Raw genomic sequence first — 22,438 nt, 5'->3', positions numbered from 1 at the left:
AGTTGAACTACGGTCAAAGCTAGTGGCGAACAAAGTCGCGCCCGAAAGCCACGGCCTTGAGGGGATTACGATGGTCTCTGAAAAGGACGCGACCTTCGGTCCTACTTTTCTTTCAATAGGAGGCAGCGAACAATTGCCCACTCGTGGAACCCAGCTCTCCCCTTCCGATCTGTTTTGGTTTCGGTGTGTCTACCAATGTCATCATGACGTTTCTCTGGTAGAGGTTTATTAATACATCGCGAATAAAAATATGTTTCCAGTATAATATTGGGTACAGTGCTAGACAGAAGTTTACGGAACACGCTCCAGCGCATTCTTTCCTCACAGTGACACGCTAACAGCGAATGGGACCGTACGGACTTACAGACATGTGCCTAGGTAACCCAGACACCTGTTTGCAAGTCCGTAAGGTACAATTCGCTGTTAGCTGTTACAATAGCGCTGTTAGGAATGCGCCGGAGCGTGTTCCGTAAACTTTTGTCCAGCACTGTGCAAAGCAGATATGTAAGTAACAGGAAATAACAGAATAGGGAAGAGAGCAAGACCTGCGTTGTTTAATGTACTTAATCTTCAATATAGTGTTCCGTGGCCTGAACACATACCTCAGTGAGGCTGCAGTGTCTACACTGACTGAACAAGACAGAATTTATCTTGATGGCACTCACACTCATCACAGAAGCTATTTCCGCAGCACGGAATCAAGACAGCATCTTGCAAGAGGTCTTTGCAGATCATACAGAGCAGTTCCTCTGGAAGTTGTGGCTCCTGGACCGGTTCTGGTGTGGGTTCTTTCACAAAAGGTGGCTTCTCTTTTTTGACTTCTTTATATGCCTCGCTGCAATGACACAAGTGGGAATACTACAGCATAGAACAGGGAGCTATTATATTATCCACTCACTGGTCGATCAGTGGTACAGCAAACTCTCCTGTACTAGTAAGCAAGGCACCCTTGTGGTCGGGTCCATCCACAGTCACCATGAAACTCCTGGGGATGCCGGTGCTCCGCTTCACATCCGCCTGCGAATGCACATTATGTTCAGATATGGCTAACATAATTACCACAACTTTTAGTGAAGAATGCATCCTTAATGGAACTATTGCGGAATGCTCACGAGGTATAATGCAACACTTCTCTCTCTAAAGGTTCCAGCTCTGAGTGAGGACAGAACAAGTGACCTTTAGTTTACATGCCAAACGTGTCACTGTGGAGCTATCACCATAGGGCTTTAACGGCGTTGTTGGCTTCTGTGCATGTAAACACTTTTTTACCATTACCATTTTTCTACCTTTCTTATTAGTGCTCAGGTTGCTCACGAGTGTGGATACCATCCCTATGCTGGTCAGCGGGAGACTTTAATGTAGGCCCTCGAAATCCAAGCAACGCATGGTTTCGGTCTTTCGTGCATGACACGTTCGGTCTAGGACTCATGACCAACTAAACTGAGCTGATTCCAGGTAGGGTTCTCGCCTTGATATCATATCTACTAGGTATGTTGAAAGCTTCAAGTGCAGACAGTACATAACTTACTGTAGCGTGCACAAACTGACTGCCTGCATAATGGTAGGCAGGGACTATGACCATACATCACAATTCCTTTCATTGTTTAGTAAGGAAGTTTGTGGCTGTTCAACCGAGATGGTGCATGCAGTCCATGAATGCATTCTGCACAAGAGACGTTTCTTCAAAAGATCAAAGAACTGTTTTTTGTTTTTTTCCCGTGTTAGCGCCGCGAAGCAACTGTGGCGATGAGCAGTGTAAGACGTGGACAGATTGAGAGAGGACAGCAGGAAGGAGTGGGGACGGGGGTTAGTATACGTCCTGGGTCGACTTCAGGGGGAGCTGTGCCGACATTCGTCTAAGTAGAAGAGTGTAACGATTCTTGAATGCACTTTGCACATTACATCTTGTCATTGCTTGTTTTAGAGCACATGAAACACAGCCATCACACCGAGCATCGATCACCGGTGATCGACAGCTTACGAGCAGCAATACTCGGCCTCTAAAGCAGATATGGACAAGTGGTGACATTTGGTGGATACTATAAACGCTACAGAATGAGTTTCGTTTTCACTTTTAGCTTTTCCTCATGGTGGTGATTTATGAAGCTGGCTCGGCGCCAAGGGGGCAGTGTGGAGATCTTATCTTGGTCACGGCGACACGTTCCCGCGGCAGACCTCTTTCGCAAATACGCAATACACACGTATTTGAAGCATATTTGGGCTTGATTCGGTTTATTATTCGCAAATAATGACTCTGAAGGTGTTAGGCAACCAGATCTTTGTCCTGAATACATGGATATGTATAACTTGCACTATTGCGGCTCTTCCTGTCTGAAAGCTAACTGGGAGGAATAGAAAAGCAGTGACACAGCAAAATGTGGTACAAGGACAGGAAAGTTGAGCATGTACCTGTACCCACCAACCCCTGAGCATGTACCCACCAACGCTCTGCCCTCAAAGCTCTCTTCACCTTTCTGGATACCATAGGGCTTCGATCCTTATTGTGAAGGGGATCATTATTTCATTCCCCGCATCACCACCAGCAATGGGGTAGAGGATCACCCTTGGCGATGAAACTCCCCACTCACCATCTCGCAACAAAGTTGTTGTTGAGCATGAAACTAATGTTTTCTGCAGAAATTATGATGTTCATTTCTGTTTTACTCCTTCAATGAACTCTGCCGCTCAGTTACATGAACAACATGGGTGTTGACGTTATCTTCCCCAACCCATGAACTTCTTGATCCAGAGAGTTAATACTTGCAGATATTATTTCTGACAAAATTTGCCACTTTTTGTATATTTTGAACTTGTGATACTTGGACTGATGTTTATTAAATATATTTGTCACACCACCCAAAAAATGGCCATTTTGGGGCGGTTAGGAAAGAGATAAAGAAGCATGAAAGGATTAAAAAAAAAAAAAAAAGAAGAATTTCAGGAGGAGTAGAAATTAGGACTACAAGGCCTGAGATCAGGGAAGGGTAACGGACATATTTTCGTTACCGTTCCCATTTTTGTTAGTGCTGTATTTTCGTTTCCGTTACGTTTCCGTTACTGTTTCCGGTAGTGGATCGCTGTTACAGAGCTGCTGGAGGAAAGCCAGTCCTGCTCTGTCAGCACCCTGTTTTACCCAAGTGCTGCTTCGGTGTCACGTTTACACACTACAGAAGTAATTTTACGTCGTTGGGATGTGCACATCTTGCAAGATTAAAAAAAAATGTAGGAACATGTCTCCAGTCTTCAGTCACTCTGAGTACAGCAACTCAAGACTGGCGTAACCTTCGTCCAATGTCGCATTCATAAGCGGCCGCTCTCAGTAGTAAATAATAACTGCTATAGCCTCAGTGAAATGAAAAAATGTATAAAATACATAACTAAAAATTGTAGGCTGTCATCCTCGTGCTATTGTGCAGTATAGACATGTGGTGATGTCATGTGGGACGTGGTAAGCGAGGGATGCCCCCTCGCAATATTTCGCCTCGTTTCCATGCTCTCGTGTAGTATTTAGAGCATTACAGGGAATGAAGCTATCAAAATACAAAAATAAAATGAAAAGTAATTCAAATGTCATCGCACGACAGGAATAGCCATTACCCGAATTCAATACCGGACGATAATTTTCGTTTCCGTTTCTGGTAATGGAGGACCGTGGTGTCCGTTTCCGTTATCATTAACATCTCCAATTTCGGTAATATACAGTTTCTGTTTCCATTACCATTACCATTACCGTTACCACGGTCCCTTAATAGCTTACTGGTCACGCAGCTTCTCCGTCACTCTATGGGAGAGGTTCGCCTAGGGACCGAAGCGCCCGCGCGGTGGCAGCAGCCTCGGAATGCGGGAGTAAACGCGCGCGTCTTCTCATTCCACAACATACGCATGTGTTGACGCTGCGAGGTTATCCATGTGCTAGCAGTATGCCACAAACATGTTGTGTCACGATGTGCCGTTCGGGGTATCCCGGGGGAGAAAAAGTGTCTATGTTTACGTTCCCGTCGGATGGAAGTCAGCGGGATAAGTGGAAACGTGCCATTCCTCGGACCGAAACTGAGCGATTCTCGTTCGACTCGCCGCACACACGTGTGTGCGAGAAGCACTTCGATCCGACTGATATTGTGTGGCACGACGAGTTCACCATCAACGGCGAAAAAGTGCAGCACAAACGCGACAAGCCAAAGCTTCGTGAAGGTGCAGTGCCACGCGTATTCGACGGTTGCCCGTCCTACCTGAGCACTCAGAGCCGCTCCGTCAAGCAACGCGGCACAACTAATGCTCCCGTCAAAAGAAAGCGGGGGCAGTCGTCACAGCCGATTGAAGCAAGTCCAGAGCCAGGTAGACCTGAGCTTGAAAGCTTTCAGCTTCAAGACAACGCATCGGCACCAGTGGGCGCAGGTACGTGTTCGTCATTCTGATTATATGGTGCTCAACTAAGATTTCTCAACCCGTGACACTGGCATACTTGACAGTTACCTTATCTGCAGGTGATTCAAGCGTCATCTCCGCTGGAACGAATTCCTCACGTGGCATGTCCACGCAAGGTAGGAATATAAGCATTCACTGATAAATGGAAAATGACAAAAACCAGCTGAGTCTGCCATACCCCGTGCCTGGTGTGAAATTTATAACTAGTTTTTGTACCAGCCTCATAAGGACTGCAGACGACAGCACTGTTTGTTTACTAATTTCAGATCAGTCGTGCCAGACCGAGGCGGAGATGTGCACCAAGGCGGAAGTTAACAGGTTGAACACAAAACTGTGGGCTGCCTTGAAGAAAGTTCGGAGCCTTCAGCGGAAGATTGCTCAACAGAAGACAGTGTGTACGACAAAACACACGTCTCATGGAAAGCTGGCCGCTGTGGAGAAGCTCCCAGACAGGCAAAAGGTTATACTCGACCAAAGCCTTAAGAAAGCCAGTGCCAAGTCATCATCTGCAATGAGGTACAGTGTGTCCATTTATACCGTGGGCCTATAATAGCCATTATGGAACCACGATTTGTACTTATTGTAGCTGTGACTATAGTCCATGGTGTGACGTAATACATGCAGGTACAGTGCTGAATGGATCTACGACAGCCTCCTTTTGAAAATAAAGTCGACAGCTGTGTATGCTTTTCTTCGGGAGAACGACTACCTACCACTTCCCTCTCCACGCTCGATTTACTGCTACATGCGGAGCCTGAAGGCAGATTTTGGTTTCGACCCAAGTATATTCCAACTGCTCAAGGAGAAGGTGGTAGGAATGCATGAAAGGGAGCGAAGAGGTATTCTGCTTTTGTCTTTGCAGCCTGTTCTATTTAGTTGTCACTACATGTGAAACGGTTGAATTTCAGGAGTGTTGATGTTCGATGAAATGAGCGTCCGCAAAGGCCTGCACCTCAGGGAGTCGGACATGAGCCTTCTTGGGAAGGTGGACCTCGGTACGGAAACAAGGCCCGAGGACAGCATAAGGGACGGGGACCACGTTCTCGTATTCCTTTTCAGACCATTCCTGGGAGGATGGTCACAGACTGTTGGGTCATTTTGTGCCTCTGGGGCAACACCTGGTACGGCACTAGCAAGATTGGTCCTGCAGTGCATTGTGCACCTGAGCAACGCTAGCGTGATTGTGGATGCAGTCACATGTGACAATTCAACGTCCAACCGTGCTGCACTGAACACTTTAGGTACAGCACTCTACGTAGTGTACTCTTCTGGCTGTGTCTCATTTCCATGTTATCATCAATGTCTCCCCACTTACAGGTATCAGTGGAGGAAGTGTCCCAAGTGGCAGAGGCACAAATGCAGTCAACTGTTCCTTCCAGCATCCTTGCAATGAAGACAGAAGAGTATTCTGCATGTACGATGCACCACATATCATTAAGTGTATAAGGAACAATCTGCTCAAAGTTGGAAAGTTCACAGTAAGTTCACAGAATATGAATGGCTGCCTGTTGTGCCAGTAAAATATATTTTGAAACGTCTTTTTTAAGCTTCCAGATGGAGGGGAAGTGTGGCACAAGCACTACTTGGCGCTTCTGGACTATGACTTGCAGCAAGGGGGACTGCGAGCAGCACCAAAGTTGACACGTGCTCACGTGTTCCCCAACCCATTTCAGAAAATGAGTGTCAAGCTTGCTGTTCAGGTTGCTCATACACAGATGGCGTTATACATCACTTGCTAACTCCTCAATTTCACTTTAGCTATTCAGCGACACAGTGGCATCATCCCTAGAGCTGTACGGTAGCATGCCGCAATACACAAAGCTTCATCAAGCAGAGGCAACAGTCGCCTTCACAAGACAGATGAACAAGCTCTTTGACTGCCTCAACGTACAGAGACCAGCTGATCTTGTCAAGGCCGGTCCAGGGCAGGTTCAGGTATGCTGTGTTGGAACTGATTTCATCAAGGCAGTTGTCATTTGTTACATAGCAAGTAGGCATGGTTGCATGCTCAAGCGCTGCCTTTTTGTGTGCAGGTGATTAAAGAGAACTTGGCATGGCTAGACAGATGGTGTGATTACATGTCATCACTGACACCACAACAGCAGCTCTTTTTTCTGAGCGATGCGACTTGTAGAGCTCTGAGGGTCACACTGCACAGCACCATTAGCCTTACAGAGGTTCTTCTGTCTTCGGGATATCGTTACGTCTTAACAGGAAAATTCGGACAGGACCCGCTTGAGGTAAGAGCTCAGCATTGCTTTCGTAAAGATTGCAGGTTGCATTTCTGACGGTGGCATTTCCTCGTTTCAGAAGTTCTTTGGAATTTCCAGACACGTAGCAGGTGATGGCGGCCAGCCAACAGTACAACAGTTTCTGTACATCTACAGAATGCTGTCGGTGAACAATCTCGTCAAGCCTCCAAAGCGATGCAATGTGTCCGGGCAAGGGCCCCAGTTGCTCCTGAAGCTGCATAGCCTCTTCGGAAAAAAGTCAACTGTCAAAAGCCAGGTAAATGAATGTTCACGTAAGTGTAGGATTGAAACGACCATGCAGGTATATATGCAGTACATCAAACATAATGTGGAATGGCTTGATTCAGGCGACTCAGCTGGAAAAGGAACTTGAGCTGATACTTCAGCGTCCTGTGTTATCAGAACTTCACAGCAATGCCGATACTCCATCCCCCACTGCTGCTGATGAATATATACTTAAAGCTCAGCTCCGCCGATTTTCGACTGCGACAGAATGGAGCCATGCTTGGGCTGTGCGTTGGTTTCCGCACAGGGAGCATACATGTGAAAAATTTTCACCCATTTGTTTGTAGTTTTTAAGAAAACAATTTTTTAAATTTCGCTGGCACGGCGGTCCTGTGGTCGGCAAACCCTGACCAATCCCGGCTTCGTCCTGGCTTAGCCGCGCTCGTGGCTTGGCTAACGCCAAATCGTCGATGCGGTGGCGGAGATCTATGGGCGAAGGTGAATGTTTTTTGTGTGTTCCGTGATAATTGCTGTCGTTAATAGCCTCAAAGATAGTTTTGCCGGTCTTCTTTAACAAGCCTTACAGGATGGCCTCGTTGTGCAACGACGGCCGTCGTGAGCGGACCTTCGTGCTACCAACAAGACCTAACACCTAACGTGTGACGTACACTTACGCATTCTCAATAGCTTTGGCAGCGCACTATGCGCGGACTTGCTGCGCGTGCAGAAAGCACCACCAAAGCTATTGAGAACGAGAACGTGCTCGAAGACGAAGTATTCCTTATAAGAAACATGATAAAACGGTGCGGTGGTCCCCGATAGCTCGTGACCGCTATTTCAGCACGATACAGCGGCCATGACGGAGTGTAAACACAAACTGGTTGCCAGGCAGCGCTGGCTAGGTGTGGCTATCCAATCCGCGCAGTTCCAAGTATGACGTCACAAGTGGAACCGCCGCCCGGTAGTTTTTCTCAAATTTCTCACGAATGAGTATGGAAATTTGGAAAGCAATGTGCGTTTATGAATGAAGTTGGGACCACGGTTCTGAATATCACAACGTCTTCATACTTTCGGAACAGCAGCGGAGCTGCACTTTAAGTACCTTGGCGGCTACGTTGCAAAGAAGTTCTCCACCGATTCTTGCAGCAACTGCGTGGCATCGTTGCATGGAGAACAGGAAGCAACCGGACTGATTACCATACGCACTCATGGCGGCCTGGCAACACCATCACTGCGGCTTTTAAATCTTCTAAAGACAGTTGAGCCTCATTTACGAAATGCCACCATAAACCAAGTCTGTGGCAGTTCTGTGTATCATGCAATAATTGAAGACTGTTTCATTGACGACAAACTTCCTGGAGTTGCAGTGGGATGCAGTGACCACTATGCACAAAAAACAGCTGAGGTGCTGCATTTCTTCGTGAAGTGCCGCTTGCATTTCTTCACCAGGGAGAGAAACAAGAAGTTCCGGGAGTCCAAGCCCCGTTCATCTCCTGCCTCCGGGGGCAAGAAGGGATCATGACTCTTTTGCTGTGAACAATCAAGATGGACAACTAGGATGGACAAGCTGCATGAAAGCTCAAATGCGCTACTTCCCACGACACCCAAGAGGCAAAACGGCCCTTTTCAGAGCCACCCCAATTCCTCAACACGAGGCTTGCCTCTGCGTCAGTGAGTGATGCACACACGTCACAAGTCATTGGTGACTAAGGTTGTCACGATGATTAGCGTTTGCGGCACATAAGCGGTGTGCAATAAAGTGGTTGAAATAATGGAAATGTGCTGAAAGCACAGGCTAATTAGCTTTCCCAATGCACTTTGCACTGTCTCAATGTGTTCAATCAGTTGTGGTGCTCATAGCAATTGTCACTTCAGAGAATTTGATGAAGAAACGAGAAGAAAGGATCCTTGGTATGGTAAATGCTAATATCTATTTTCGAGCCTACTGCAAATGACAACTTGGGGGGGACCCAATTGACCAGAACCAACCTTGACCAGTATTATAAATCCGCGTGTGGCTGTTGTTCGTATGAAACATAAAAAAGAAAAGTTCGAATAATTTCCTGTCATTATATGAGCGCAGCTGCACACAAATCCTTCAATCTGTTTCCTGTTCCTTCCAGTTCCTGTTCCAACCTGTTTCCTTCAATCTGTCTTAATCTTTCAACCGTATGCAATAGGACAGTCGTAATGACAAATGATTCAAATAAAGCATTCAGTCGCAACAAATTGTTCTGTATAATCACTGTCAGCGTACATTAAGGAACCGTGGTAAAATACTCCTGCCGTTGTGGCTTTGCTTGAACTACGTAATCATAGAGGCGCCCTCGCTTGTGTCGACAGCTACCACACAATGCGCGTCGACTGCGTATGGACGAGAAAAAGTGACCAAAGCATCAAAGTCAGTATTTAAGCAACTTAGGTTATTAAGAGAAGCAAAGATTCCCACTTCAGAACGGGAAAGGCACGCTACTCACGACAATGCATCGCTGACACACGTTCGCATCAACAGCTTTGCGGCTAGCGGACAAACAAAAAAGCCAAGAAGGAAAAAACTATGAAGCAACGACCTATTAAGAGCAACTGTACCATGTATAAGAACATTTTTTTCGAGCGTTTCTGGAGCCGACACGCTTACAACAACACCACGCGATGTCCCATTCCCGGATAGCATAGCCACATTTCATACCGCAAACCTATCGCGGCGCCACCGCGCGGCGCCGTGAGTCCCTAGGCCAACTTATCGGCGGAGCTGCATGACCAGTAGCTATTAAGGGACCGTGCCGTTACCCTTTCCTGCCTGAGATACATATTCGCACAAAGCGTATGGCAGCAGCTCATAACCTCGGTGCACAAGGGAGCTTTAAATCTCATAGGTCGAGGAAGCTCGATGTTTGTATCACACGATCAAAAACCAAATGTTCCAAGTACCTTTCCTGCTCCTTTACTTCTAGCAACAGTGAGGGATACTCACATTGTTGGTGGGACAGTTCTTGATCCAGTGGCCAGTCTTTCCACAACGGAAGCAAGTGTAGTTGGGAGGAAGTGGTCCTGTCATGCTACGACTCTTCACGTACCTGCATGCACCCAGGTTACTTTCAGCAAAATGAAAAAAAAAAAAAAAAAAAAAAAGGTAATGACTTAACAAGAGTGAAGATGCGTACTTTGAAGGGTCGTATTCTTGCGAGGACTGAGACATCATGGCTTTGATCTTGTCATCTTCGCTTGCCTTGGCGTTTGCAAGATCAGCCGTCTGAAATATGCGGGAAAATGTCTTTCTCCTGTCCACATGAATACCGCAACACAAACATTGGACTGGCAAAAGATTGGCACCCCACGAAAAGACACTGATTATGAACCTATTTCTGCAACGTCTTTCGATGTAGCATTTCAGAAGAATGCCATTTAGAATGAAGGTCAATTTAATGAGCCAGGTAAAACCAAACAGAAAAAAACGATTAGGTATTTAATGCCTAAATCTGTAGCCGTGTGGTAGCCTACTCATCTAATCCCACATGTACAAGTTTTTGACGAACCGTTACATCACAAACGAATAGTTGTCGCAAACATGACTCGCAGAATGTTATTAAAGAGAGAGAGAGAGAAAGAAAGAACAGAAAATACAACACATTCTTGATGCACAAAGTACGACGAGGAACGCTAGCTGGTGAACATGTGAAAAGGGAATCATTTCCTTCAGTTTGAGGGAGCACAGTAATACCCCTGTTACACGTGCAGCCTTCAACGATTGTTGAAACAACTGCCTTGAAAAACGTGCGTAGCACCAGAAAGCGCGTATTGTGTCAACCTGTCAAGCAGCATTGAATTCAATGCCTTTTTAGAAGTTCACACATTATATGCTGGTTAGCGCAAAGCATGTTTTTCAAGGCAGTTGTTTACAACGGTCGTTGAAGGCTGCACCGTGTAACAGGGGTATAAGACGGGTGTCCGGTCCATCTTATCGTGCTTCCGAGGAAGTGATGTCTTTTCCACATTCTTGACGTACGCTGCGGGACTACCCAAAATTCATAAGACACGTGCTTACCTTTGCCAGCTTCTCAAAATTTACACGACTTGGGGCATTAACCTGCTTAGGAAGAGCCACAAAAGAACAACTGTTTAGCCACTAGCAGGATACTCCACACTGCACAGTGGGTGTGTCCGAATACACCATGTTCAAGAGGAAAGCCAAACAAAATGATCTCAGCTAAATTATTTTGGAACATTATGCAATACTTGCCTACGTATTGCCATAGAAGTAAAAATAGGAGCATAAATGCTTATAGCGCTAGAGTTTTGTTTTTGGCAATGAGTAGTTCAAATTCTAATCACACAATTCTGATTAATGTGTCCCCCATGTACAATGCAGTATCCGGTTTACTGTCTGGTCGGATGATGCAAACACACATATTTAAAAACATCAAAAACATTTTTTGCACCAATTGGCAGATTGTCACATTAGTCTCATAGCTTACACAAATTACGTGAATCCATACACCAAACGTACATCAAAACAGCACCACCCATTATCCAAATTACACACTTGCATGGTACACACATTGCAAATAAGGAGTTTTTCATTTTTTTTACTTTATATGTACTCAACACTTGTGATGCACAAAAGTTGTGTTTTATGCACACTTTTCGGCAGCCACCCACCAGACAGTTCTCAACATAGCTTCAGGCACACAGTAGCTCTCAGCAGGGCTCAAACTTCTATGCATTCGGACACAACCAATGTGAACACTGACTCTAAGCATAATGCAAGAACTTGATCGTCTTCTCTGCAATGCACAGTCTACTGATAATAAATGCTAGGTTTGCGATAACATCATTGCCCTGCTTGTTTTAACTTGCAGCTTGTTGGGCTAGCCATCTGAAGCAGAGCTTTAAATTCTTGTTCGTGTCATATGTTAAGTGTGTGATTGCTCACAGCACTGCGCTGCACCACACAAAATACAGAACTTTTTATTACAATAACTGCGAAAGTGCTGGAGCAGAGAATATATAAAATTTCAGAAAGACTTATCTGATTTGACAACAGAGGCAGATGCTTATGAAAGCATTGGAGGAAACTTTGGAAATTTCGGAAAAAAATTGGAAAATTTGGAGGAAAACACATCTCATCACAGTGCAATCAACACTGTTGTCAACATCTGGTCTTCAACAATATTCTATTTTCAGTGTAAGAGAACAAGCTTGGAGGGGGTGCTTCAGATAGCTCAGCTCAACAGATTGCAGAACAAATGTTATGCCAAAAAGCAGTTTGTTAGAGCTCCGTCACGCACAACCACCAAAACACCACGTAATCGGCAGAAAACGTGTACCCAATCCACATACACGATAATATTGAGTGCTGTCTGTCGTACCAGATAACTAAATTTTATTGATGCACATGCATAGTCCAATTCATTACGTACAGGCTCAATTTACTGCAACAGTGGTACAGCAGATACATAGTATGCTCCATAGGATATTGTTTCTCGGCCACTAGAAGCTATTGTCACTGAAAACACTCCAAGTGTGGTAAACTCGTAAGTGGGATTAAAAAATGAGAGCAGTTGGAGAGTGCTTTTTCAGACTTTCAAGAAGTCATACCAAATCGCTTCAAGTTATTAAGTAGCTGATACTATCTAAACATCATTATGTACTTGCACTGCAGACAAGGCATCTCATTTGTGATTTCACATGTTAACAGATGTAATTACGAGTACGCTCATGGCAGCATGGATAACTGTGCGATACGGGGCACTGACGTAGTCATCAGCAAAATCTCTCATGGTCAAATACTGTGTCTTCATTGTTGAATGCGAACATGCAGTTTGCATCACACCATACAGATGAGCCCGTTTATAACGATATGAACGGGAACGCAAAAATTTGATCGATATTATCAGAGTATTGTTAAAAATGAGCTTCTGAGAAATCGCCGGTCGGGATCACATCAACGAAGTAGATTAGCACAATTGCAACGCCGCTGAACATGCGCACATTTGTTGCGAGTACAAAAGCAGTTTTTCTGGCTCTAAAATGATGCAATTTTGCGTCGAAAAGTTTTCTGAGGACAACCTACCCGCTGATACCACGCGAGGCTCCGCACCCTTCGAAATCGACGACTTCGTCCATTGCTTGTCATACAGCGTGGTAGTCATCATCATTCTCACTATCAGAATTAGTGTCCATCAGAACGCGCCTCGGCCGCGGGTAATTCGTCGACACGTGTTTGAAAGGCGACACATAACTGACTGTGCCAACTCACGTTTTGGAAGCCAGTGACCAGTACCTTGCAGTGACATTTTGCACCTGTACAAAATCCGTCGAGCGTGTGCAGCTTCGGGTCGAGCCATGGGCCTTCCCTCATCAAAACGAGTCCTGGAACCGCAGACACCGTCGTAGCACGCAGCAACCAGCAAAAAACTTGAGGGCGAGAGAACTATGTAAAGCGGGAACACCCTCCTCTACTTCTCGCGGGCCTTGTATCTCGCGCATCAAAGCCCCGGCAGTCATGCGCGGGAAAAGGCACTACATTCTCACTTTAATGCTCACCAAGGCTAAGGCTCTTGAAATTGGCACCGTAATTTGTTTTCAATGAAAAGGGGGAACCTTGCTTTTCGATTTTCACGCATTTTACCAGCCGCCGGAAGAATCCTGATCGCTATACGTGAGTAAACGCTTCGTGGCGATCATTATATCGATGTCTCGTTTAGATGCACGGTATTTACTCTCCTATAAGACGCACATTTTTTACCCAAAAACATACAGTCATTGAGGAGGCGCGTTCAATGTGCCGGGGAAAATTGGAGCCCAACACTTAAGGTACGTTTAACCGCCATTTTATTCCGAGATATCCACGGCGGACTCCCCGGAATCGAACGTCGTGATTCTCCCACATGAAAAGTCTTCCCTTGTATCAATCGTGGACGAAATACTCCTCGATGTCCGTCGCATTCTGGTGCCAGGTGCTTCATCTTGTTCACTACGCAATACAAGCGGCTGCGTGAGTGTGGTATACTGGCTGGTGCTGCACGAGACGATCCGGCCGTGCTACTAAAGTCGCGGTGCATTTAACATGTGGGGAACAAAAAAGCACCTGCATTTCGGCACTCAAGGTGGGGTGCGTCCAATATGCGAGTACACACGGTACTTCAATGGATAAGCTGACGGGAACAAGCAATGTGATCGCAATAAATGGGCTCGACTGTATATATGCCATTACACCATTATAACAGCTACACGATACTGGCACTCATTACCAACTCGGCTTATTCCGAAACACACGACTTGCAACAGGCACCTAACAGTTTGTGTGTGTTTCAGAATAAGCTGCACTGTGTTTTCTCATATTTTATTTATTCATTTATGTACCTTGAGGGCATACATCATTACAGAGGAGAGTGGATTATCAGTAAATACAAGAACAATTATCAAAAACAAAAGTTATCGTGAATGTAAGGTGGTTGTTTGCTCGAGGGATGACAAAATAAACGCACCGTGAAATAACCATAAAGGGAACTTTTGAGAATACAATAGTGGATGAAATTGATTTCAAACAACTGGTAAGATGGCTCGAATCATGAGGGATGCATGGAAGAAAGGAACCAATGAAGTACTTAGTATAGCCAGTTGGAATTTGTACTTTTTGATGACAACCAGTGCAATGATATATTTTTAACTGCGTGGTCGCAATCAACAACAATGACCAACATTCACCAACCAGCCTAAGGTTGTTGCATACTGTATGAATGGTTAATACAGTGGCTTTAATAATTTGCAAATTCAAATGGAAGCACTTTTGGGAAATTTATCTACGGGACTAAAATTGGAAGTTAGAGGACTTGTAGAGGGACACGAGAAATTATCGGTGTTTTCAGCTGAACACCATGGAGTGCGTGGAGAACTTGACTTTGATGTTTTACATTGATCTTGCATTCGAGAGCTGGGATAGACTGTGGAATGATGGAAATGATGTTGAAAAGAGCGTGGAATCAATTTGTTGGGGTTTAAACTATCGCTAAATGTGCGCTTTAAAAGTAAGCATTATAAAACAAACACTAGTCAGTGAACCACCTCGAATGTGCACGCCTGTATCTGGCACATTTGTATCTGTCTGTATTGCCACTACCATTAAGTCACGTTGTCGAATGTACTTGCAACAACAGAGAGTCACATGTACATGGGGGAGCTAAATTTCATGCGTGCACATGTCAAATTAACTGCTAGCATGTGAACTCAATGAGTAGCACTGTTGCTAGACTGTGCCCAGTTGTTGAGGGCTTGGACTGGTTTTATGGCAGCACCCGGTGGTGACAAGATGAAATTGTGGAAGAAAAAATCCGAATTTTCAGTTGGCAGTCTGCAGTGAAGTTGAGATGACAGGATACACTCCACCCTGCTCTAGTAAGTTGGAAACTGTGCCCAACGTTGAAGTGCAAGTAAGTGAAATTACACACCTGCGAGATAATACCACACTGCATAGAAAAATACCATTTGTGAAGGTGTACACTACATTATGTAAAAATATTGAATGTGACTTCTAAATTGTCGTGACAACAGCAAAACACCGTGGTAATGAAAAGCTGTCATAAAAAGATATCGGGAGTCAGTTGAAAGCACGTGTCAACGGGTAAACCACAGTATCTTAACAGCTTAACTTAACAGCTCAATCCATATTACAAGTCAAAGATGCTAAAAGCACTGTTGTCATTCTGGGTAACCAAGCAAGTTTTGGTGTTTACAGCTACCACTAATTTGAAACACATACATAAATATTAGCACATTAGATTAGCATTTAGCATTTCCAAATTTCTTCAATCGAACACACAAGATCAGTGTTCACAGAAACCAGCCATGTGCAGTGCGCTGCTGAAAAGAAACATCCGACATCACTGGCATTGATAGTCAACTTGCATGTCACTCACATCATAGTGCACACACACACGCACACACAACTGTCCGCAGGCTTGCTCCACTGGTGTACGGTGAACACTTTGCACGAAGTCAGTTGAACGGAAAAAGGTCCAAGAGAGTTCGTAACACTTCGAGCAGTCCCACTTGGTCTAGCAGACGACATTGTGCACAAACACAAATGGAACAGTCAGTGTTGCCAAATGTATGCATCTAAAACACGTGGAAGACAACACTTGTGTACCCAACTTGTACCTCACAAAGTGGACATCCTTCAGCAGAGGCGCTGCAATTTAAACTGCAACACTGCCTAAGGACACATGCACAAATAGTGTAGACCTATATACAAAATAACTTTGGCATACCATCGGAAGTATGCCACAGCAGGTCTTAAGCAAGGAAGGATTCAGAAAAAAGTAGAGAGGCTCCCTAAGCATTGGACTCGCGATGTCCTACGGGTGTAACTAGGGTTCTACGTTTTTCGACTTAGCATCACGGTACATATCGATGGTATCTTCTAATGCCCTTTTCTCTTTAATGGCAAATCAGGGTTACCTTTTACCGGCTGTCGAAGTGCATTACTATGGAATTTGGTGCAGAATTTGGACAAGTTTGATTCTTGACACTCAGTATGAATCTAGAATGCTCCACTTTGTAAGCAGAAAGCCTGCTGGCAAAGAGACTTCCGTGACATTAATGTGATATCACACACACAAGTCAACAGCATGTGAAGATTTCTGGATGTCCTTTTACACCCACATACTATTCAGATTTTTCCAGTGGTCCAAAAACGCAGAGCCATAGCATCGAATGATGTGAGCTAATTTATGTGTCATCTACAACTTTCGTGTAACAAAGCAGGTGGTACACCTCCAGCAAATGAGATAGAGGTGAGCAGTACATACGTGCATAATTCTTGAATATATATATATATATTTTTACTTTTTCAAAGCTTGCTTTTGTGTGTTATGTAGACAGAGTTTGATTACTGCACAAAAAACAAGCATTATTATGTGTTTTACACTGACCTATCGCTATCAGAAATCCTGCATTTCTTAATACAAAGCCGAAGTTGAAATACCATTGTATAAGATAAGGACAGACACTTTTAAAATGTTACTGTGGTGTCCAGTAAAAGGAACTATGATTGTATGGTCACGGAAAGTAACGAGAATTGGTAAATTCAATACCATAGAGCCAAGGTGCAAAAATTTACGAGAGTAGGATTGTCCTTCAGATTTCATTAATTAACATTTTGAACATTGAATTCTTTTGTCAACGACATGTCTAAGATCCACAAATATCCTGCTACTAAAGTGTTTCACTACCTAAAGGCCTGTTGAGTGGGGATTAAGATGCGAAATTAGACATCCACGTGATCCAAAAGCACTTTTATTTTAACATCCGTTAAAAATGCATGAACACGTCAAGAAAGAGGAGTGTAAAGAGCTCTATATGGCTGAAAAAACAACAACCAAAAAACAATATAACAATATTAGAAAAATATCACAGCTAATTACATGGCAGTCATTGTGGCCCAGCTACACTGATGAGTACATCCACAACAGTGGCCGTGATGTCCATCTCCCATTGACAGCATATCTTCTGAGAGTGCCTGTTACTCACAACAGAGAATTCATCGAGGCCACTTTCCTTTCCAAAGTATAGAAATTTAATTTTATCAACAGCAAGGGGTTTTATGTGACTGTGATGCTTCTAACAATGGAGACATACTGCACAAGGTGAATGTTATGGCTGCACGTTCTAAGACGTCAAGTGAGGTTAACCTTAAAGTGCCTGAACAACAACAAAACAACCAAAGTACCGTAATTCTAAAACCCACGCAGGGGACATTACCTTGAGCTTGAGTAAGATAATAAGTTTGAGGACTTTATGTTACCACACGACATGTTCAAGCAACGACACATTCATTTGTTTGGGGAATAAATTTTGCACACCTGAAGGTTTGCAACATGTGCCTGCCAGAAAACCCAGCACCCTCTTCGTGGAGGGAAAAGAAACGCGTACCGTGCCCCATAGTCGCTGGCATTCTCACTCTGGCTCAAAACCCCAAGCTTGTGGGGCTCACTAGCCAGCATGATCAAAACTACAATTGAAATGCGATATAGGAAAATTTCTATCGTAGTATTGAATATTTCACTGCACCAAACTTGATAAAATTTGATTTATGCTGCGAATCGCGAAGAGGCAAGTAAACATAAACGTGCATGAGGTCACTCGAGGTAGGCTTAACGGCATCATGTTCATGGAAGCTCAGGACAATATTAGTGGAACCCCACTTGAGAACCAGTAGTCTAGACCGAACTTTCTGTATAATGTGTTATGTTTCGGGATACTATGAGCACTTTTCTGGGTCACTACAGACGATATGAATTGGTGGGCCATCATGTGCATCATCCGTATTTGCACCAGAACCAGCACTCCACGACTCGACCGTGCTGCTTCCCCTTCGCCGGATGAACAGTCACCAGCTGGTTGGCGACATGCAGTGTGAGCAATGCCAGCCTGATCAATCAACACGAAATCCAACATTGCCTTGCTGACAGAGGACAATTGAGGAGATCGGCCAAATACTAGCTAATGTTAGAGACAGAGCAAATGCTGTTTCAGCATTTTTCTTTTATCGTGTCGAGGTGCCGGCATAAAACTTTCATTCTAGCGGGGGTTCCCTGTACCGTATGCACTGTAACCTGCACGGGTCTGATGGGGAGCGTCAACGGTTTCTGCATTTTGCTGCGACTAGGTTTTAACCGCATAGGTGCAGTTCAGTTAAGTCCAGACGACATCAGCTCCATCCAACAGCAGTGACGTTATGGAAGTAGGTTGTTGCGCTGTCACGAAGAGGTAACCGATTCTTTAAATATGCGACAGAAAAGGGAGGGGAGGAATAATAAGATAAAGGAAACTCAATACATCCCCCAGGGGTGCAGAACTACACACACATTGTACAGTTTGCCACCAATATAAAGTTTAGAGCACAACGTAGCGTCGTTTCACAAGGCACAAAGTGCAACACCCATTCAGGTACGAATCACATCAGATGTCGGGTGAGGTCAACGTGGCAGAGCCGTGTGTAGTGACATATCATCCTCACACGTCAGCTCCAAACCAGTGAACACAAAATTGTGGATTGTGCACAGCCAGCATGATCATCAGGCGACCTGTCACACAGCTGAGACTAATTCAGCGACCTGCACTTTACCCATGATGTCTGCTTCAAACAGACAAAAAAGTGCTCAATCAATTCTTTGATAAAGGAGGAGGACTAGACGAGAGAAGACACAGTGGAAGCCACGGCAAGTTTTGGATGGCACTCTCCCACGTGTCACACACAACGCCCCTTTAGAAACGTACAATGTGGAGGCAGCTCAAAGATGTCTTAAATAAACTGAACATTCTCGCTACTTCTGCTTTAGCGACTCAATGTGGAACACAAAACGTAGTAGAATGCATCATGCATTGGAAAGGTGTTCCAGAACAGCCCGAGCAATTGCAGAACAAATATTCCTGGGTTCAGTTTGTTGCATGAAACACAGAAATGAAAAGAGACCAAACTTCATCAACACAAAGGAACGCCAGTATTTCTCCACTTGATCCACCGCACGTTCTAATGGCGAACGATACTGAGAGATCAGATGTCATGACGGCTGGGAAAAATGTTGCTTCGTTTGACCGTACATTCATAAGTCCCACAAAAAGGCACAATCAGGTTGGAGTATTCCATTCATGCAAGGCTAAGACTCCCTCAATGCTCTGTACAAGAAAGTACAGTTTGGTCCACCAGCAATGTCACACAATAAAACTCCATGAATGATTGCGCTGGAAAACTCATGATGGAACTCGTATATGTACAGTAGAACATCGGTGACATGTTCCAGTTTTCATGTGATTCCATGTGTCTCATGTACCTTGTCCAGTCTCACATGGAACCAATGGATCCTAGCCAAGAACATATTTTTTGTTGATTTTTCTAACACCACCATTGGCAGCATCCAGCTTCCTGGAGAACCTTCATCACGGAACGGTTCTATTTTCGTACTTATATTCCGCTCACACTAGCCTGGTTTTTCAGAGTGCACCTCTTAAAGGGACTATGAAACGATTTTTTATTATTTTCATAAGAAAGTAAACAATTTTCTGAGTCTAGAACCAAAATTTTACCTTCGCCATGCAAGTGGTTTTCTCAGGAACGAATTTAAACCAAGTGTCGAAGGGAATACACCTGGCGCCTGTGCCGTGGACAGCTACCGAGCGGAGAGACAGCGAGCAGCTTGACGTAACCACGGCCGGATCACAACATGTCATCGTGACTTGTCATGATCCTGCCGTAGGCTCAACAGGCAGCACACTCCTGTCTGCGGGCACTGCTTGGTAGTAAACATTCTTAAACATTCCTGCCTTTTATATTCCAACTATTCATGTAGATTAGTTTAAAAATCATACCGACACCAGAATGTGTCCCAGCAGATGGTTCTGCCGGCAGCGGTACGACGGAAGCAGACGGCAATTCCCGACGTGCCTTACGCTCCCTAGAAGGCGTTCATCAAATTTGCACCAAAAATCCACTAGTTTTGCAGATTGCGAGAGGTATCCATTTCAATCCCATCCAATCCACATGCCACCCAAAATAACGCTGCCCATGTTGGATACGGGGACAAATAGTCAGGGTAGGTTTATTGATAGCGCCCCATATTTCAAGACTTCATTGGTCGGAAAGCTGAAAAAGTGGGTGGAGCTTCAGGTATAGGCATGACCAGACTCCATTTTAATATACGGCTCTGGGTGTGACGTCACGTGCACGTCCCCTATAGTTGCATAGGAGAATCGGCGTGAGAAAGGAGGAATGCGGAGAAGGAACTTCAACCGCACGCTTTTTATAGAATGGAGCAATTTTGCCCAGAAAAATTTCTGCATGTTAGTTTCTCAACAGGAAGAACTGTTTCCAGCAAAACAATTATGTGGGGTTCGGGAAATTTCATAGCCTCTTTAACAACCAGAAAGTCACTACGCAATGCCTTTCAGATCCCGATATTTCGGGGAGATCGGATGGTGGTTGCTTCAACTTCGAGCATGAGCAGAGGCTGGGCAAAAGGGAGGCCTACACATACATAATGCCAGTGGATTTTGGGATATGAGCAACGTAAGTTAAAATGCTATCCTCGACGTCAATCAAAACTTCAGAAAATCCCAGTGCTGTTTGTGCACGCATTGCATCCCGGGCGCTCGCTGAGCGGGGGAACAAAGAATAATCCTTCACATTTTGCTTTCACTGACCTTGACACGTCGTGAACAATATCCGGTAGGGGAGAAATCGAAACGGTTTGAAGGTCACCCGTTTTTTTCGTATTAGTAAACTCCCACAGTTCAAAGCGGCCCTAAGCACTCTGGGATTTTCTGAACTCGTCTATTACAGAAGACGACACACTGGCTTATCATTTGGGTCTGACGTTTTCAGGTTAAATGCATTTCCCTGATTCAGGAGAGAAAAATCTGATGCTACTTTTAAATCTGCAATTCCTGGTGAGATCGGTTCCTACTGATACATTCGGGTGTTATTGTGTTATATATTTTTTGCTTTCTGTTCAGTAACCTGCCAGCAGTTTAAGTGCACAAAGCCATGTATTGTTAATATAGACCCCGTTAACGTGGACGACTCGAAATATAAACGATTTTTATAAGGACCAAACTTTCTCACTGTATTTATGTCTCGTTAATATGGCAACTTGCTTTTTGGACAATGGACAGTGCGATAAGGTACCAAACGCCTAATAGAGTCCTATGTATTTCTGTCTCATTATTAAAGGGGCACTAAAATACCAAAACAACTTGTAGCCAAATGAAAGTCTATGTTTCAATTAATATAATGCACATAAAATTAGTTCACACAGCGCTACAGTATAGAAGAAAGGTGCAATGAAAACAGAGCCATCTTTGGCAGCTACAAATGGGATCCTCAGGAAGCAAGAACTGGTGGCATCCAATCCGACAGCAGGAGAAGCGCGCACATGCCTATTGCACGTGTGTGGATGTGGAACGGGTTCTGTCGTAGCATTGTGTACATGTGCGACATTGCTGCATTTTCAATACCGATTTACAGAATTGTAGCCCACAAGAGTAATCCCAAATGTTCTAATGACAACAATTGAACCCGAGGATGCAATAAGGGGATGAGTCGAGAATTCCCAAACAGAGAAAACTTCAAATGGATATATCGTAAAGTAAATGCAGCTGGGTTTCCTCAAATAACGCAAATGCAAAATGTATGTGCCAACTATGTGCAAGACCTGTTAGCATCGTTTTGGGGTGTGTGATTTTGCAGAACCTGAACGAAATCTAGGAACATGCCTTATCCCCTTTTCCGATATAACACATACAACATGGGTTCTGAATGGGTTATTCTAGCCACAGAGATGTGTCAAGAATATTACAATTATACTACACTGAATGCACAGGCATCTCAAAATTGCCATGAAGCCAAAATCTTGTCTGGTTTGAGTTGCACATCATTGTGTGTGTGAACAGACCTTGATTGCTGCTTCCCTTCCTGAATACATTCCTTTTGTTTTTCTCTAATGCTCGATAATATGGATGACTTGCTTCATGGTCAGTTT

At 44.4% G+C, this 22,438-nt stretch overlaps 1 protein-coding gene across 4 annotated transcripts in view; it reads right to left on the bottom strand.

Moving 5' to 3' along the window:
- Nucleotides 1–22,438, bottom strand: part of LOC135391603 (E3 ubiquitin-protein ligase RBBP6-like) — a 60,495-nt gene that overhangs the window by 19,030 nt on the left and 19,027 nt on the right. For 3 of the 4 annotated variants that reach the window (XM_064621905.1, XM_064621908.1, XM_064621909.1), the window contains exons 5-9: nt 10,948–10,992; nt 10,067–10,155; nt 9,877–9,979; nt 899–1,017; nt 666–835 (exon numbers count right to left, since the gene is read on the bottom strand). In XM_064621905.1, coding sequence (XP_064477975.1) covers nt 666–835; nt 899–1,017; nt 9,877–9,979; nt 10,067–10,155; nt 10,948–10,992 — 526 coding nt within the window. The remainder of the gene's footprint in view (nt 1–665; nt 836–898; nt 1,018–9,876; nt 9,980–10,066; nt 10,156–10,947; nt 10,993–22,438) is intronic. The other variant, XM_064621906.1, reaches the window with a different exon arrangement.

The sequence above is a fragment of the Ornithodoros turicata genome, chromosome 4 (assembly GCF_037126465.1).
Source record: "Ornithodoros turicata isolate Travis chromosome 4, ASM3712646v1, whole genome shotgun sequence".
NCBI lineage: Eukaryota > Metazoa > Arthropoda > Arachnida > Ixodida > Argasidae > Ornithodoros > Ornithodoros turicata.
This window is presented reverse-complemented; position numbering and strand designations above follow the sequence as displayed.